Here is a 20304-nt window from a genome sequence, read left to right as displayed (position 1 = left end):
AACATGCTGAGTAAATTAAAATTGAAATAGGAACAGAGCATTGATTTAAGCAGCATTATAGAATGTAACTGTTTCTACTTTTCATAGGGACAGAAAGTTGTTCCAATGGGAATTTGTGACAACGTGATCTGTGGATTATCCAGATTAAACCTGCAGTAGGCAGTATGTTTTTGGCATCATTGGGCAAAAATCCCATATTGACCTTTCAGCATATTGTAATTCAAGTGTTCTGAGAGAAAACTAGACTTCTGCTCCTCCTCATGGCTCTGTTTTCAGGCTTTAGAACATCTAGCACGTGACGGGAGACTTTGACCAATCACAGGTCATTTCAGACGGAGGCAGCTGTCAATCACTCCGACCAAACGGTCAAACTAGGCAGCGCTGATCAAATACGAATCAATATTCTGTTACTGTTGGCTGTGCTCCAGTCATGTGACCGGAACTTGGCGTTCCTTCACCAGATTTCACAATGAGGGCGGCGTCACAAACTTTCTCATTTTACAGCTAAACCGTTCACTACAAGATGATTCTGAAAACGTTTGAGGACAGAAATAGACCTTACAGTAACAGAATATTGATTCATATTTGGTCAGCGCTGCCTAGTTTGACCATTTGGTCGGAGTTCATGAGTGATTGACAGCCGGCTCTCATAGACAGCAGATGGACAGCAGATCAGCTCTGACTGCTTGTTTTCCTCCAGTCTGTGAAATCTTGCAGATGCCGTTAGGAGCACCGGAGGACACAGAGGAACATGATTTTTTTTCAGGTTACCTGTTTCATGTACTACTATCAGGATATAGCGACCGTTTTATAAAAATAACTTTTTTTAATCATATTTGCTCCAATCTGGCCTACTGATGCTTTAACAGGGAGACTGTTTCTGGAAAAAAGATGCACATTTTAAAAATTTTCAAAACTAACTTTTTCAATGCTGTGAACACCACAATCAAAATAAATAAAAAAACAGCCAGAAATCTCAGACAGATAGCTCAGAACCGCTCTGCATGGCTGGAGGTGAGTAAGAAAATGTGTTTGGGTGAGCCAACCCTTATTCTCATTCTAGTCCATTATGACAGTTTGCACACTGATAAACAAAATGACGGTCTTAAGAAATTATTAACATTGTTCTAACTACTGTAGCAGTTGAATACAAAATGACCGTATAATCAGGTTTGAATGTGAATGCGTCTGAGAGATGTCGATAAATGTTTGTGTCTACCTGTTTGTCTTTCAGGGGAAGGGGGTATTTGACCACAGGATCCTGCAGAGTGAAGGGCAGCTTCTTCTTCTTCTCTCCCAGGAGGAAGTACAGCACGCTCACTACCACCACACAAACAGCCGCCACCACCGCGATTATCTGCAAGACAAAGATCACATACATATATTGTGGAGACATACACTGCACAAAACTGACAGTCAAGGTTGTAGTTGTGCAAAAGCAATAGTTTCCCATCATTTTAATTATACCACAGTAACATGCATTATCAACACTGCACTACAGTTAAACAGCATCAAAGAATGAAAGAGAAATGTTGAGTAGATCAAATCTCACAATCTGAGGAAGATTGAGCAACTCTTTAAGGATTATAGCAACTTTCAGGCAATGAAAAAGATAAATAAGTGGAATAATTAAAAAGGGAAATTAAGTGAAAGTTAATTCTCACCAAGCTCTGATCCATAGTTTCAACATGTAATAAGTAGAGTCCTCCTGTTCCTCCTCCTCCTCCTCACTCCCTCAGAAACCAGAGTCCACACAGTCACCTCTCACCACCTCTCTCTCACTGTCTCTCACACACACACACACACACACACACACACACACACACACACACACACACACACACACACACACACACACACACACACACACACACACACACACACACACACACACACACACACACACACACACACACACACACACACACACACACACACACACACACACACACACACACACACACACACAGAGGCCCCTGAAAGGGGGCGTGGCTTCCCGCTGGGGGAAAGGTGACACAAGGTCCAAAGCACCAATAGGAAGACGTATCCCACCATGACACTACATGGCCCAGTGGTGGAGCTCCAGCAGTGAGGAGCAGGGAGCAGAGAGGAGTCACACCACCGACTGAGGGGAGGAGAGACTCACTGGCGTTACATAACAACCACTGACAAGAACTCATTTCATTCTTTACAGGCAAGACTTGACAGGTAGCCTATATAGCTATAGCTATAGCCTATAGCTTACATTGTCAAAGCTGATATATCCCTGGTTGTGTGAACATAAAACATACAGTACATTTTTATACAATTAGCATCTTAACCCAAGGGCGATCCCGACTGACTTTAATGTCTTTCAGAGGTACTAGTAGGTTCAGGCGTTAGGGCTAGAGTGAAGCTAGAGATATCATATGAAACTAGAAAAACCCAAGGAATCCACTGGTACCACCATGTCATGCTACCATGTCGGGAAGGAAGATAAATAACGCTGCAAATTTGGGATACATTTTGAGCGAGGAAAAACTGGCATGTCCATTTTCAAAGGGGTCCCTTGACCTCTGACCTCAAGATATGTGAATGTAAATGGGTTCTATGGGTACCCACGAGTCTCGTCTTTACAGACATGCACACTTTATGATAATCACATGCAGTTTTTTGCATGCAGTATAAATGTGTTATCTTTGCCTATTCTAAAATGATGTATTTGAATATTTCTGCATACTGTGGTCCATAAACAGTCTTGAATTACATAAATTGGGTCTCACTGTAAAGCTGAGACTCTTGTGGATCCAATGAGCCCAACTGTATTCATGTGTGATGATGTTAGTCCCCATAGGAGACATTTCATTGTTTCATTGTTTGACCATTTTTAAAAATTTGACCTCACTGTATAAAATGACCTGTGGTGACCTCTAGGATAATCACAGCCTCATGAACCTTTACAGCCACAAACCACAGACGCAGTTTGAACTTTAAGGTTGGGGGTTCACAAAAAAAATCTAGAGGGAATGTGATATATATAATGCAGAGAGGGCTAATGTATTGGGATGCGTGCAGCCTACATATTACAAGGTGTCAAAATCAGTTTGATTGCATTGTTTTCTATTGGAGGAACGTCCGACTCCTAACTGGCTGCAAGCGACGAAGTGCTGCGCAGCGTGCCGTTTTGAGCTGAACTTTCGTCAGACACCCTGTTTTTATTTATTCCTGTCGATCGCTTTGAAAGCGCCGCAACGGACGAGGAACGGCTGATTCATGAAGTTGAAATGAGGAGTTACCTGATAGCCTACGATACCTCCTCATTTCACTACAAACACCTTAATAAGGTGACAGCTGGCTGGAGGGAGGTTTTACTGAGGCTACTGTTGGCTGTATTGTTTTGTCATTTTCAGCAAATATCACAATATAAAACCTTTGTTTTCTGTTTAAAAAACACAAACGTCAGAAGAGAAGTAGTTTGGATCAAACTAGAGACCTAGAGCATTCAGAGGATGGATGGATCAAACTAGAGACCTAGAGCATTCAGAGGATGGATGGATCAGACTAGAGACCTAGAGCATTCAGAGGATGGATGGATCAAACTAGAGACCTAGAGCATTCAGAGGATGGATGGCTTTCCTAGCTAGATTGACAATAAGTTTTTTTTTTTAGCAGTTTACACAACACAAGCGCTCGCCATCCAATCGCCAAAAAAATGCAATTCTTTCAGAAATCTCCAAATGTCAAAAGTTTTTGATCCCAAATCACAGCATGGCTTTTTCTAATTTTTTATCAATTCTTGAGTGGTAAAAAAAAAAAGGTTAAATTGAGCAGCAAATCTGTGGAACAAATGGTATCAACCAAAACATTGCTGCAACAATTTATGAGACATAACAGAGCATGGGGATGACCATCAACTTCTATCGTCATGTTCTAAACCCTTATACACTTTTACAATTTATTTTAAATAATTCATTCATTCATTCATGTTTATTTCTGATTTATGACTAGAACAACTTGACACACAGTGCTTAGCGGCATTTCAAATTTATCTTCATGTTCCCAGCTTTCAGATGATGTACACCACTTCTATGTGACATCTACTGCTGACCTGCTATCTCCCCCTAAAGACCTCCTGTACCCCCCTAAAAAAGACAAAAACAGGTCTATTGTGGGTCTCAGAGGGTTAATATAATACATGATAAGTCTGTCCTCAAGTAACCCACAACTTCAACAGTCCTGAAAACAAAGAGGACCGTGAGATCTTAGAGGGATGCAATCATAAAATGTGTCTTTAGAATCGTCATGCAGTAAAAACTATGATCATTTAGACTTTATCCCATGGCCTAGGACAGATAAAGTAAAGTGCTCTACATAAATGATAAGCACCTGCCAACATGAAAGACACCTCATAATGACACTTTACTTTAAGTCCCTCTTTTTAGCATTTGTACTGTGAGCAGTATACAAACATTCAGTAAAGTGCTTCTAAACTATAAGTATAACTTCTTCTATGAAGATATCTTTTATATTATTATAACTGTGCTTTACTATATTGTCATTTAGTATCTGTTTGCACACCAACCTCCACTTCGGGGAGGAGGAGTTATAGTGTTGACACTTATATCTGTTTATAACTAGCCTAAATTACAGCGTGTTATAAACTATTTAATCAGTGCTCAATAGTGGGACTTAAAAAGGTCCCATATTATAAAAAAGTGAGATTTTCATGTTTTTTTTATTATAAAGCAGGCTCAAGTCCTATATAAATACTGTGAAAGTATCGAAACGCTCAATATACAGAGAAATACACACAGCCGTATTCAGAAACTCTGCATTAGAAACAAGCTGTCAGGATTTCTGTCCATTTGTGATGTCACAAATATACAATATTTAGACCCTTTACACAGATTTAAACGTAAACATTCTAAATGTGTCCCAGTTTATTCCTGGTTGCAGTGGATGTGAATGTCATCAGCTGACAGGAAGTACACATGGACCCAAGCTGTTGCCTAGCAACGTGATTCTGTTGCATTTCCGTCGCAATTCCGTCGAAATGTGCTAAAACAGAGCGTTTAAGACAGAGGGTAAATACAGGCATATTCAGGCCGATAGTATGAGGAAAATAAAGTTTTTTTTTAACATTAAAGCATGTAAACATGTTAGTAGAAACACAAAATACAAGTATGAACCTGAAAATGAACATAATATGGGACCTTTAAAGCTTCAGTAGGAGTAGTAGTAAAAAATGACCCTTCAGCATATTGTAATTCAAGTGTTCTGAGAGAAAACTAGACTTCTGCTCCTCCTCATGGCTCTGTTTTCAGGCTTTAAAAAATCTAGCCCGTGATGGGAGACTTTGACCAATCACAGGTCATCTCAGTAAGAGAGCGTTCGTTCCTATTGAGCGTTCCTATTGGCTGTGCTCCGGCTGCTGGGCGGTGCTTGGTATTTCTTCAACTGTTCTCAACAAACTTTCGCATTTTACAGCTAAACAGTACACTACAAGATGTTTCTGAAAACAATTGAGGAGAGAAATAGGAATTAACAGAATATTGATTCATATTTGATCAGCGCTGCCTAGTTTGACCGTTTGGTCAGAGTTTGTGAGTGATTGACAGCTGCTCAGAGATGGCAAGGCTCCAGCTCGGCTCTGATTGGTTGTTTTCCTCCGGTATGTGAACTCTTGCAGATGCCGTTAGGAGCACTGGAGGACACCGGAGGACACCGGAGGACACCGGAGGACACCGGAGGACACCGGAGGACACAGAGGAACATGATTTCTTTCAGATTACCTGTCTCATGCACTACTGTCAGGATATAGTGATATATAGCGTTTTATAAAAAATAACGTTTTTTAATCATATTTGCTCCATTTCTACCCACTGCAGCTTTAAAAAACCAACATACCACCCGTGTAATTCCACATACTGTCTACCGTCTAGAAGGCCTTCTTCTATTTGGTTATCACCAAGGCCCTGAGGACTCTCCGCTGTAGTCTTCATCATCTGAGCCCATGTCCATATGCAGTCTGGGATCCTCTGAGGTTTTATGGTCCACATCAGCCTGCTGGGAAAGGGCTCTGCTGCTGGACCGCTGCACACCTGGGTCTGCTGCATCCAAGTTCACTAAACAACAGAGTTATGTGGAATTAAGTAAGGAATGCTGTAAAAAAAGAGCCATGCCATACAGGGGGTATGTTATCTCTCTTATCACACATTATGAATAACATTTCTGAATATCAAAAAATGCACGTCTAATTTCAAAAGTCTCTTACACACTATGTTACACTGGTAAACTTGATCCGTGTGTCATATTTTGTCATGAAATTGTTGTAATGTGTGGGATCCACATTTTCTTTGAACCTTGAGAGCACATCTCAGCGTTAGTGGGTGATTTCCTTCATGTGCTGGAGTAACTTTTGTCACAGTCTACCAAAATGCTACTTGTCTTAAATCAGTATTGTAATATAGCAGTTCCCCCAGCAGAACTCATTTTTACGATACAATCTGGCTCGTTGTAATTTATTTCTTTACTTGTGTCAAGAGAACGACCAACAAGTTCATCAGTACCACTCTGCTCTCTTACGGCTGCTGTAAAAGTGCCCCTGAGCCAGGCACTGGTCTCTAGCTGCTGCACTGGAGCTGCTCAGTGGTCAGTAGCAGTCACACTGCAGCTCAGCTCCCAGCATGAACACGCATGAGAAATGTTTGTGATCTGGCAGCCATGTTGAGATCAGCTGAGGAAATACCAAGCACCGCCCACCAGATGGAGCAAACGTTCTCATTTTACAGCTAAACCGTGCACTACAAGATGTTTCTGAGAACGTTTGTGGAGAGAAATAGGCATTACAGTAACAGAATATTGATTCGTATTTGATCAGCGCTGCCTAGTTTGACCGTTTGGTCGGAGTGATTGACAGCTGCCTCCGTCTGAAATGACCTGTGATTGGTCAAAGTCTCCCGTCACGGGGCTAGATGTTCTAAAGCCTGAAAACAGAGCCATGAGGAGGAGCAGAAGTCTAGTTTTCTCTCAGAACACTTGAATTACAATATGCTGAAAGGTTATTATGGAATTTTTGCCCAATGATGCCAAAACCATTCTGCCTACTGCAGGTTTAAGTGTCAGCCAGTGAGTACGCACGAAAAGAGAACCCTGGAACTGGCTCACCTAAATGGAATGCAGCCATCATAAATACGTGGTAACACCTGTGCTTTTCCTACCGAGAGAGAGACAAACGGTCTGCTATGAAATATAAGGCATGCCTTATTTAAGCACATAAAGTCATCTGTCACAGCTGTGATCCTGTTTCCAGTTCCCGAGTGCTGCTACCAGTGTGAAGGCAAACAATTAAAGGGCCAGTCCAACAAAAAAACACATGATCCGAATCCTAATAAATACAGGCAGACATACACACATTATTCAGTGAATTTTACAGAAAGAGTGAGAGTCTTATGAATAAACTTGTACTGATGTCCTTCTATTACCACTACAGTACACTGATGACCTCTCATCATCTACAATAATGTGTTACATTTATACAATTTCCAACTCTAAAGAGCACCGTTCTCATATCAGGTTTCACTTCAATTTCCAATAAACAGCCACTAGAGGGAGCCCTGCACCTACAAACATGCATGGCCTTATCTTGTACTGGATGTTCCCTTTCATGAGGTTTTCTACTGAAAGATGGAAGGTCACCTCTGGTGGCACAGGACATTAATGTTTATACCACAATAAGATAAAGGCCCATTGTTGCTCTGTGTTGTGGATGCTGGTGATGGTGGCGGATGTTAGGAGGTCTACCATGTCCTCAACAATCACCACTGACTCGCTGGAAAAATCCAATAATTTACAATATATCAGCATGTAATCTCCATGAAGTATGAAGGGTATGGTTATCACATGCATAATTAAGGGCGGTAGTTCCCAACCTGTTCTTCACATATCTAAAAAGTATCAAACACTAGGAGGCCAACATGTTTGGGAAGCACAGCAACCTGAGAAATGAATCATTTGGCAGTGAAACCGAAGTGTTCTCTAGAGTTGAATATCTCGATATAGAGGAATTAATAAAGCCTTGTTTGGGGAAACAGATAGGCTTTGTAGCCATAACACATGTTGCTGTATCATGTGATAATCATCTGTACCTGCTGGATGCCCAGTGTGTGTTGTGTTCACTGGCACTCTGACAGTCTGGTAAAACACAGAACGATTGTGTTTCTTTGGCCTAGGGCTTATTTTTTTTGTATATAATAACTTGTTCTTGTTTTAGTAAATCACAAAATGAATTTAGACATATCCAAACCAAACATAAGCATTGTATATTCTTATTGCATATTTCATTCTGACTGCAGCAGGTTCAACAGTTTGACAGCTGAATGATTCCTTTGGATTGAAATCACTTTGTTTTCCATTTTTCAGAGAGAGAAACACATATGTAAATAAATACTTATTAAAGGTCCCATATTGTAAAAAGGGAGATTTTCATGTCTTTTATATTATAAAGCAGGTTTAAGTGCTATATAAATACTGTTAAACTATCAAAATGCTCAATATACGAAGAAATACACACAGCCCGTATTCAGAAACTGTGCGTTTGAAACAAGCCGTTAGGATTTCTGTCCATTTGTGATGTCACAAATAGACAATATTTAGACCGTTAAACGGTTTTAAACATAAACATTCTAAATGTGTCCCCGTTTACTTCCTGTTGCAGTGTATGTAAATAACATCAGCTGACAGGAAGTAAACATGGACCCAAGCTGTTGCCTAGCAACGCAATTCCGTTGCAATTCCGTTGAAATGCACTAAAACGGAGCGTTTCAGACAGAGGGTAAATACAGGTATATTCAGGCAGACAGAATGAGTAAATATTTTTTTTTTTTAACATTACAGCATGTAAACATGTTCTAGTAGAAACACAAAATACAAGTATGAACCTGAAAATGAGCATGATATGGGATCTTTAAATCCTGTACTGACACATTTTAGCCTGTGCACACTGTCTGCAGACATCTAATGTGAGGTTTTACACATCTGGCATTTATCTGTGATGATGCTCAACTGCAGGACTGTCATACACGCTGATGTCATGAGGGAGGTTCTGTGATCTCAACATCTATGCTCTATACTTTGTTCTAATGCTCGTGTTAAATGTGTGAGGAGGACTTCTGTGCTTTTTGACCCATGTTGCCTGTTGATGGTTTGGGACAGTCAGAACTCACAGTTAGCATTATAACTACTTCTAGTGGCTGTAACTGGGATTTCATGTGTCATGTTAGCTAAACTCAAACTAAACAACAACAAAAAAAGCTTTTGGAAATGGGAGGATGAGTGCCACATACCAATTTACCTCTGAACAGCAATCTTACTGTTTTTTGCTTAATTTCTTTTAATACTAGTTAGCGTACACATGCACACAACTTGAAGAGTTGCATCCTAGTTATGCTGTTAAAAGTTATTTTTTTTGGTTACGTTTTTCCCTATCGTCGTACTATAAAGGACAGAGGGTGTCATATCCTGTACAGATTGTAAAGCCCCCCGAGGCAAATTTGTGATTTGTGATTTTGGGCTATACAAATAAAATTGACTTGACTTGACTTTTTTATACCTCAGCCTGCACTTCAGAATTTACAATTTCTCAAAAATACTGAGATAAAGATAGAGGAGAGGATCCGTATGACAACACTAATAGTACTGAATGATCTGTGGGTAACACTGGCTGTCATTGTGCTTCTAATGCCTCAGTTGTAGCTCTGCTGTTAAATGTCCCATTGCCATTCTAAATGCCAGTGACGCTTGCTGCTTTGTTGAGCCCATAACACAACTGGTGGACAGACAAAAAGACTTTTTCTGCTCCACATTTCATCAGTGTTTTGCTTTATGAGCATGTAGGGAGCAGGAAGATACAGAGGATCCTTCATTCACTCTGAGAGTTGGATGAACCACTGGGAGCTGTTGATCGCTGCGGCTCCAGCGCAGCAGATCAGTGTTCAGTGCTCTTTCTTCACTTACATAACATTTTCCTGGGAGCCAGGTTTCTTGTCACTGCCCTGTTTCTAAATCCTCAAACCTTCAGTCAACAAAATGCAAATGAGGCCACAGAGAATGCAAAAACTGAACAAACAAACCACCAACCGTGTGATGTTACGTGTCGCTGGTTAGCCACCAAATCATCTCGGTGATCTCTCAGAGCGTCTCTTCGACTCTCCACACCTGATGTGTCCTGATCATGAAGGTCTGCAGAAATACAGAGGAAGGACAGGAAGACAATGTCTTCATTTCATACAGTGGTCTATTTGATCTGAGTAGGAGTTTAAATTTAGTCCGGTCTGGGTTTGGGTTTCACTTAGTTTTGCTTGTAGTTTTAATATTTTTACGAGGAATTATATATATTTTTAAGGTGAACTAGTACAAATTCAGAGCAGGTATTTAAAGATATATGTTTGTAAAATGTAATCCATTCCATCCCATTCCAAACTAACCATAATTCAAACTTAATTCTGTATTATCCTGCAAATAAAGACAACAAGATTTTTTGGTTTATCTTAGACAGTTTTAGTTCAACTGTAGCTTTTTTTCAACCAGGTCTTTTTGGTATTTTGCTAGGTCAGGAGTCAGCAACCTTTACTATCAAAAGAGACATTTTAGGCAACAAAAAAACAAAACAAACATTTGATCATTGTGATGAAGGTAACACAGTTTATAGTCTAAGTATATAGTATATAAGTCTAATGCAGTGAGGGACCAAGAGACAATGTACTACGGAGTATTAGGGCCACATTGAGGGAAAAAACATCTGAGATTTCCAGAATAAAGTCAGAATATTACGAGAAAAAAGTCATAACTTTACGTGAAAAAAAGTCATAATGTTACGTGAATAAGGTCATAACCTTAAGAGAAAGAAAGTTGTGTAATATTACGAGAATAAAGTCATAACTTAACGAGAAAAAGTCGTAATATTACAAGAAAAAAGTCGTAACATTACGAAAATAAAGTCATAACGTTACGAAAAAAAGTCATAATATTACGAGAATAAAGTCAGAACTTTACAAGAAAAAAGGAAAATAACACGTAAATTACTACTTTATAATATTATGACTTTATTCTCGAAATCTCAGATTTATTTCTTTTCCTCAATGTGTCTCTAATACTCCGTCGTACCGTCGTACCATAGACCTATAACAATGATAAATAAAAATGAAAATGTAAACAAAGAACAGTTATTCATTTCCATTTTTAAAATTCCCCAGGAAGCCACTGGAGAGGGGCTAAAGAGACGCATGTGGCTCTGGTTGCTGATCCCTGAACTAGGTCATGTTAGAATAGACCCAAGATTTGACAGTTGTGAAAGCCTGAACCCAGACCAATGGACTTTTAGTAAGTTAACAGGTGATCCACACACATATAGACTGATTCACTACGAAGCTCTCACACATTAATACCATGCACATACCTGCACGGCTGATGAATGTCAGCGTAGCACTGAAGCCCCTGTGAGCGATGCTGCTGTCTGACGTGAACTGAAGCACCATGACGCTGTGGTAGGACAGGACGGGGGGAGGAATACTGCCACCGCACAGCACCACTACCAAAACATGACAAAATCCACCTCTTACTGCAGGTAATGTTACATTATTTTTGAATCAGAAAAGGATGTAGTAAAGACAGTGAGAGGAACGGAGGAACGGAGATACAGACATACAGAAAGCAGGGCAAAGGTGGGATGAAGCTTGTTTAGCTGACTCCCTACCAATCTCCTCTGTTCCCTCCACATCTCCCAGGACAGTGAGGGAATCGTACGAGCATGTGTCCGACTCCTCCAGCTCAAAACCGGCAAAGTCCAGCTGCAATGCGACAAAATCCCCATCAGCCTTTGATTTCTCATGAGGAGTTTGTGTTTGAAAGTGTTCCAGGCGTTCATGATTCAGTGTGTGCATCACCTTAACAACGTGACCCCGTGGAGCGTAGACCACCCAGCGAAGGACACAGTTATTACTGTAGAATTGTGGGTAATTTGGGCTGTGGACAGCAGTCTGGTCCTCAACTACAACAACTGTCCCACATCCTGATTGCACACACACACACACACACACACACACACACACACACACACGCACACACACACACACACACACACACACACACACACACACACACACACACACACACACACACACACACACACACACACTTCATATCTTAACGGTGAACTTTAAAGGGACTGTTTGTAACTTCTTACACGTATAAATCATTGCGGGTCGGTGTCCTATGTGCGCTCGTGTGTGGCTACGCTGTTCAGACTCAGACTCCAACACAAACTACACGGAAGCACCAAAACCTCTTGGTTGTATCTAGTGAAGCCCGTCTGTTAAACAGAGTTGGCAGCGGTCGGAGGACGCGGGGGAGACCGTAGCTTTGGTCTCCAGGACCAGAGTCTCTGCTGTACTCTGCTCCTCTGCCTGCCTTCACTCACACACCGCGCTCGTTCTCACTCTTTCGCTTCACTCTCATGTGCATGCAGCACACTCCACACTGCAGAAGAGTTAGTTTAGCTCTGAGAATATCTAGTGAATGTACAGTGGATGTTTGTGCAGAAATAACTGCTGCAGCTCCTCCAGACCAACAGAGGTTTCCCGTGTCTTGTGAAGTGACGGGGCTCCGCAGAGAGAAACGTTATCGTCTCCGACCAAAACTCCGGTGTCTCCCCTGTTCCCTCCGGCCGCGGTCGGGAGTCTGAGGCAGGAAAAGCCAACACTAGGATCAGCATTGATTCATGGAGAGACCTTCGTCTGGTCAGCTAACATTACTGCCAAGCAGCTGAAATATAGAGTGATATTGTGCTTTTAGCTGACGTGTGTCGCCTCACTGTTTTGAGCGATGCTCGTTCATGTCTATGTGGAGCGAGCACAAGCGCGAGCAACAGGACGCTGACTTTCGTTGACATAACGGCCACAGGTGTCGCTGTTAACAAGACATTTCTGATTCTTCAAACAGTGGAAGACAGAAGAGTAGCCTTATCCTATATCGTAGGTCTATACTGTATTTTTTACAGGAGACAGACCAGTTCAACACAAATACACACACTCATGTGCACAGTGAAAACAGCAGAGACATTATTAGCCGCTGGGTTCATCCTCTACTCTACTACACAGGGTGTTTGTGTGTGTCTTGTGCAGCTCATTACTGTGTCATGGGACATCTATCCTCACAACTCCCAGGTCACTATATGAGATCCACTGGCAGAGGGTACACAACCGTGTATGGACAGTGTGTGTGTGTGTGTGTGACGGACTCTACATATACCTGAGTGTTACTGGTGTATTGTATGTGTGTGTTTGGCATTGTGTATTGTGTTTCTCACCAGGATTAGAGTGTCCCCGGACAGCATGATGTCTAATGATAAAGCCACTTCCTGCTCTGTTAATGTCAGAGGAGAAGAGAAGTGTTGCATACTGGGAATTATTCAAGAGCACAGGGCCAGGAAGGACACTTCCACAGTATGTCCCTGTAAAAACAGAGAATGACAAGCGACATGAAATAGCTCAGTAATGTGCTGTGTGTGCACACAGTGAGCTGTTAATGTGTCGTTACAGGAGGTGAATAACTGGCTCTTTGGCTCTGTCGGTCAGGGGTTTAATGGAATAGTTGAACAGTTTTGGTTAAAAGCCTTATTGGCTTTCTTTCCACAAATGAGATGAAATGATGTCTTTGTGGTTTTAGCAGGAGTTATGTGCTGGAACCAGGGTTATTATAGTTAACTAAAATGAAAAGAAGCAGTCAAAAATATTTTTAGTAAACTGAAACGGAATAAAATCTAAAACTAAACTGAAGCTATATTGCCTGGATAAAAAAAAAACCCAAAAAACCAGGGGGCCGATTTTTCCAACTTTGTAGGGAGCGCTAGCGAGCCATTTTTCAACACCCAAGCATGAGACACTTAAAATAAGAAATTTACACTGCGTCTGAAAAGTGTGCAAAGTTTAACAACAGGGTTATAACAACAGGGAAATAGCGGTGGATACCTCCCACAAGAGTCTGCGACAAAACTGTTCATGACTTATGAACGGGGCGGGGCTAACGTCTTGGGGCAGTTCAGTCAACCAGCGGAAGACTGAACTACTAACGCTACTGATGCTCTAATTCTCTTTTAAAGCAGTTGAAAAGAAAAGGGAAAACCTCACAGCTCTACAAGGACATAGTTCAGTGGCAATGTGGGATTTTTTTTGTTCTGGAATGGGTAACATACGTTTACATTACTAAGCAACTGTGAATTAAAAACAAAAATATGGTCCTCTCTCTAGGTTCCATGGTGGAGAGGAGGTCGTGTTGCTCTGGCTCTGGCTCTATCTATTCGGCGTGGAGGGGAGGTTGTGTTGCTCTGGCTCTACCTGTTTGGTATCAAGAGGAGGTCGTGTTACTCTGGCTCTATCTGTTTGGCGTGGAGAGGAGGTTGTATAGCTCTGGCTCTATCTATCTGGCGTGGAGACGAGGTTGTGTTGTTCTGGCTCTATCTATCTGGCGTGGAGATGAGGTTGTGTTGCTCTGGCTCTATCTGTTTGGCGTGGAAAGGAGGTTGTGTTGCTCTGGCTCTATCTGTTTGGCGTGGAAAGGAGGTCGTGTTGCTCTGGCTCTATCTGTTTGGCGTGGAGAGGTGGTCGTGTTGCTCTGACTCTATCTATCTGGCGTGGAGATGAGGTCGTGTTTTTCTGACTCTATCTATCTGGCGTGGAGATGAGGTCGTGTTTTTCTGGCTCTATCTGTTTGGTGTGGAGTGGAGGTCGTGTTGCTCTGGCTCTATCTGTTTGGCGTGGAGAGGAGGTTGTGTCGCTCTAGCTCTATCTGTTTGGCGACGCCGGGAAGCTGCTTGACATCCTCCTGGATCCACCTTCTCACATATGTTCACAGCATATGTATTATTTTTTGTCATATGGATTGTCTATGTTGTATTTTGATTATGTTGTTACTCTGAACACACGACATCTATTACACGTCTGTCCATCCTGGAAGGGGGATCCCTCCTCTGTTGCTCTTCCTGAGGTTTCTTCAATTTTTTTCCTGTTAAAAGTTTTTTTTTTTGGTTACGTTTTTTCCTATCGTCGTACTATAAAGGACAGAGGGTGTCGTATCCGGTACAGATTGTAAAGCCCCCCGAGGCAAATTTGTGATTTGTGATTTTGGGCTATACAAATAAAATTGACTTGACTTGACTTTTTTATACCTCAGGGCTATAAGTCTAATTTGGCATGTAAATGACCTCATCGTGGCTGAGAAATTTGGAGCAGATTTGACAAAGTACGTAGAAGTTACAACAACTTCCTTTTCATGGCGCAAAATGGCCACCATGCCACGGCAACGCCGTTCAACGATAACTCAGGATTTTAATAACTTGTCATCATTAAGGTGTTTAGTTGGTCATGACCAAATTTGAAGTCGATCTGATTAAATCTGCAGGAGGAGTTTGTTAAAGTACACAACTTATAAAACGCTTAAAATTAAATAAACTTGACATTCCAGCAGATGGCGCTACGCCGCTATCACTTCATTAAAGTAGCGAGAAGATTAAACATTAAACATTATGACCATTCCTACACAGTTCTCCAACCATGTATTCTGTATGTGTACGTACTACATATCTACATACTTCTGAGACATTATAGCTGGCTCTAACGAAAACAAACTAAAATACACTCTGAAAACTAACTAAACTAAAATGAAATCAAACAGTCAAAACTAAAACTAGAATGGCACTCGGAGAGCGCAGACCTCCGCCAAGCCGCCCGAGTACGATTGCCCCCCCCGCCCCCCCTCTCGGTTCAGCTTGCGCCATCATCTATGTGTATCCTTGTTTATGTTGAGATCAGCTGTACGTAGCGGAGCATCGTAAAACACTTCATTCAAACTGGAAAGAAACAAAGTAAAACTCACCTAAACCGTCGCTGTTACTATTTCCAACAATCACCAACCATTGGTCGAATTCAACTGTAATTTCACTGAGTTTAATGTGTATAAAACGCTGAATCTACAGGTAGGTGTCCCCCCCTCCCTCCACCCCCGCTCTCTCTCTGTCCCTCTCTCTGCAGGCAGAAGGAAAGAGGCAGGGTGATGCGTCATCAGTTACATTGCGCATGTCTTAAAGCCTGTGGTGATAATGCACAGGCTGAGTGGAGTTATTAAAAAAAAATTCCTGAAGCCGGATCATGATCTGGATCGCCACCAAAATCTAATGGATTGTTCATTGTGCCACACCCCAACCCTCCAAAAGATTCCATTCAAATCCATCACGGACTTTTGGAGTAATCCTGCTAACAGACAAACGGACAAACCAACAAGCCAACAAACCAACCCCGGTGAAAACATAACCTCCTTTCTAGGCCTTCGGTAATAAAATAAAAACTAACTGAAAATTCAACCTGTGCTTACCAACTGTATTTGGCTGTTGTTTGTTTAGAAATAGCACCTAACAAGCCCTAAAATCACTAACTGTCATTTTGACATTTCTGTTCATATACAGGTTAAACAAACAAGAGCTTTAGTGGTTGGTAGGTTTATTTTTTCAGTTTGGACAGAGCCCCTTCAGTCTTTATGCTAAGCTAGGCTAACCATGCTCTGACCCTGGCTGCATATTTACCTCACAGACGTCCTCATCTCACTCTCAGAAATACAGCAAACAAGTGTATTTCCTTAAATGTTGAACTATTCCTTTTAAGCTAACTACTGGATGTGCAGATGGCTCTGCTGCCTCTGATGAATGTCGATGCATTAAACAGTGTCAGTGTGTCAGTGTGTGTGTCAGGTACTCACCGACAGGCCTGTGGGTCCCGACTGAGACGGTGAGCCGATCGTAGCGACAGTGAGAGTCGCCCTCCAGATCAAAATGATGGAACTCCAACAGAACACTAAAACCTGGAGGAGCTCTGATGCTCCACACACACAACCTGAAGACACACAGACAGACACGTTCTCCACGGCGCTGGCATTAAACACACACAAGCTATTTTCATGCATTGATTCTCCTCCTCTGCATTCAGACAATTCTGACCTTCACACTCAAAAAAACCTGAACAATACATAAACCATAATCTCCTTTTTGTGCTCACTGGAACAGAGTAAGTGAGAAGCAGAGAGAATGGGTTATCCCAGTAAAGGATACTGGTTTCATGGTGGTTAGGTCACATGGTATACCAGTGATACTTTAGTTATCAAGGCTCCTTTCTCCTTCTAACGAGTGTCACTCACTGGTTGTTGTCATAGCGATCACCGGGGAGGGCGGGGTTTCTGATTACCCCCCCACTGTCAGTTACAGGCCCATCTCTCACGCTGCACAGTTCTGACACACACACACACACACACACACACACACACACACACACACACACACACACACACACACACACACACACACACACACACACACACACAACAAGTGTTCATCAGAGAAGCATTATTATGAAATATAGATGAATGAGAGTTACTGTGATGAGAGGAAGAGGAAGGACAACTCACTGGATAAAGTTGTTCCCTGCTGCTCATCAGCTAAAGCAAACACACAAACATGAAGAAGAGAATATGTAGATAGATTTGACTTATTATTGTTATTATAATAATCACATATAAATACAGAATTGCTTGCAAAAAATACATTGCACCAACAACACTTCACTATATCCGTCTGACATAACACCCATCCCCTCCTTTACCCCATCGCATCTTTACCCCATCACATCTTTACCCCATCAGGTATCACCACTCCTCCTCCCCCCTTTCTTTTTACTCCTTTTCTTTTTTTTTTTCTTCTTTCCCCCTTTCCTTCACTTATTCATCCAGGTTCCCCTTTCCCTATTTCCTGGCTGGGGCGGTCTGACATCCAGTTTAAAATAAATTAAAAAAAATGAATTTGGAAGGAGGAAGGGAAAGAAAAAAGAAAATCCCTTTCCCAACAGGGAACCGTCTCTCTCCTGACGGGTCTGGGTGCTGTTCAGAATGGGCAGAAGGGCGACAGTAGACAGTAGACACCTCTGACAGCCAGCCCCCTCCTCAGGGTCTGGGGGGCAGCTTAAGGAGGGTAACCTGTCTCAGAAATACAAATAAAGACCAATATATAAAGACAAAATATTATAACATAATATTGTCGGACCATGAGATATTATAAGCCACCCCTGCCACGAAAAATACTCATCCCCCCCACCCCACCCCCTCTCTCTCTCTTTCCCGCCCTTTTCTTTCTCCTCTTTAAATACAAACAAACAACCTACACCCCCCCACACTGCATACACACAAATGCACACAACTGTACACACACACACCAGAACCTTACACAACAGACTGCCCTGCACTGTCAATAACACCCCCCTCCCTCCACCAACATCCGTTATTTATTTGTCTCATTTTGTTCGTTTTGTTAGAATCGCCCTGTCCCGTTAATTCTGTCATGTCACCCCATGTATTTTATTTATTTATTTTTCGCTTTTGTTTGTTTCTTGTTTGTCTTGTTTCACTAAATAAAATGAAAAAGTCCTTATTAATATCATACCATTGTTATTAAATGTTATACCATACATTAACATTTTCTGGTAGAACTCTGTACACACATATATATATATATTTATATATATATATACCCCAAACTGAAAGCTGTGCCATTGGTGTGTGAATGGGTATTTAGATTAGATCCTGATGGGCAGGTTGGCACCTTGCATCAGTGTATGAGTGTGTGTGTGTGAACGGGTGAATGCTGTAGTGTAAAGTGCTATGAGTGGTTGGAAGACTAGAGAGGAGCTCTATAAATGCACGTCCATTTACCAAATAGAAGTTCAGCAAAGTGTCTCTTGTGTACGTGCCTCATGTCGACAGACTACTAACCCTGACCCCGACACCACGCAGACATTCATTACTTCTCAGGACCATCTGAAAGCCATCTGACACATTATAGTCACTAGATTAGTCATTTGAGCATTGGCTTATCCTAACAAACTGTGATCATGTGATCCCTGCTCTATATAGACCCCAGATTAATAATGGTTCAAAATAAATAGACAGAGTCCCCATGTTGTGATGTGCTTATGAGGCCTCATGCTGACTTCTGAGAGAATCAGCGTGACTTCTTTTTTTTATGACAACCATCAATCTGAACCTACCCTCTCTCAGTTTCAGCTTAATCCAAGGCAGCAGCCGCCTGACATCAGTGAAAACCCCCGGAGATCCTCTCCTGGAAGGGGAGCGGCCGCCGTTGTTTCCCCAGCTCCGACCACATCCCTTCCCCCAGGAAGTTACACCCAGCGCTACCCAGTGGCCGCCGCCTGAACCCGCTGGACATACCAGAGGACCCCCCGAGTCCCCCTGGAGACAGGACGAAGGGGAGGAGACGCTATTTAAAGCTACCAGATAAGGATGCTCCTTCAGAAGTGATGACTGATTGATGGTCCCCAGGTATCAGTGACACATCACTGCTCCTGAACTAGGCAGATCTACCTGGCAGGCATCTTTCCCTCCTCTCTCTGGCCCGGCACACAGAACTGTCATGGCCGGCTGGGGCCGAGCCGGTCTCCGGTTAACAGTCCGGAGGACGTGTTTGCATTTGGCCGGGTCCACCAAGTCTAACCGGACCTCTCTCAGTACCGCAGGAAGACGACCCTCTAGGAAACAGTAGAATAGAATATAACAAAATAAAAAGCTCAAGTCTGCTTTAACAATATTTGAACTACTTACTTTCCTTCATCCGGCCCCATCCACCCACAATGCAACTGGTTTCAGGTTGGATGCTCGCACCAGGCAAAGGCAGACATATTGGCTGGACACGGGCTCCTGTTATAAACATCACATAGCAGTGACGTAACAAAACGGGATCAGAGCTACAGTAACTATACCAGGGGTCAGCAACCTTTACTATCAAAAGAGACATTTTAGGCAAAGACAAAAAAAAAATCGGTTGTGATGAAGGTAACACAGTTTATAGTCTAAGTATATAGAATATAAGTCTAATGCAGTGAGGGACCAAGTGCAAATGTACTACGGAGTATTAGGGCCACATTGAGGGAAAAAACATCTGAGATTTGAGAAGTCATAACTTTACGAGAAAAAAAGAAAACAACACGTAAAATTACTACTTTATAATATTATAACTTTATTCTCATAATACTACGACCATTTTCTCTCAAACGTATGACTTTATTCTCATAATATTACAACTTTTTTTCCTCGTAAACTTCTGACTTTTATTATCAAGATTATTTCTCATAATATATTCATTTCCATTTTTATAAATCCACAGGGAGCCACTGGAGAGGAGCTAAAGAGCCGCAGGTTGCTGACCCCTGAACTATACGG

The 20304-nt window shown here is 41.9% G+C and overlaps 2 protein-coding genes across 2 annotated transcripts in view; both read right to left on the bottom strand.

Moving 5' to 3' along the window:
- cyb5r2 (cytochrome b5 reductase 2) overlaps positions 1-1816 on the bottom strand; it is an 8999-nt gene extending 7183 nt beyond the window's left edge. The window contains exons 1-2 of the mRNA XM_074631559.1: positions 1665-1816; positions 1220-1357 (exon numbers count right to left, since the gene is read on the bottom strand). Of these exons, the coding sequence (XP_074487660.1) occupies positions 1220-1357; positions 1665-1679 (153 nt within the window). The 5' untranslated portion in view covers positions 1680-1816. The remainder of the gene's footprint in view (positions 1-1219; positions 1358-1664) is intronic.
- On the bottom strand, positions 1783-20178 carry LOC141765514 (ovochymase-2). Its single transcript, XM_074631547.1, has 12 exons — positions 19687-20178; positions 19450-19613; positions 19116-19317; positions 17485-17514; positions 17218-17308; positions 16783-16916; positions 13343-13486; positions 11922-12046; positions 11732-11825; positions 11435-11566; positions 10117-10218; positions 1783-6104 (listed from the first exon to the last, which is right to left on the bottom strand). The coding sequence occupies exons 1-12, from the start codon at positions 19877-19879 to the stop codon at positions 5944-5946; spliced, it is 1572 nt and encodes a 523-aa protein (XP_074487648.1). The 5' UTR covers positions 19880-20178; the 3' UTR covers positions 1783-5943.
- Positions 20179-20304: the final 126 nt, after the last annotated feature.

This window comes from Sebastes fasciatus, chromosome 4, assembly GCF_043250625.1.
Source record: "Sebastes fasciatus isolate fSebFas1 chromosome 4, fSebFas1.pri, whole genome shotgun sequence".
NCBI classification, from domain to species: Eukaryota; Metazoa; Chordata; class Actinopteri; order Perciformes; family Sebastidae; genus Sebastes; species Sebastes fasciatus.
This window is presented reverse-complemented; position numbering and strand designations above follow the sequence as displayed.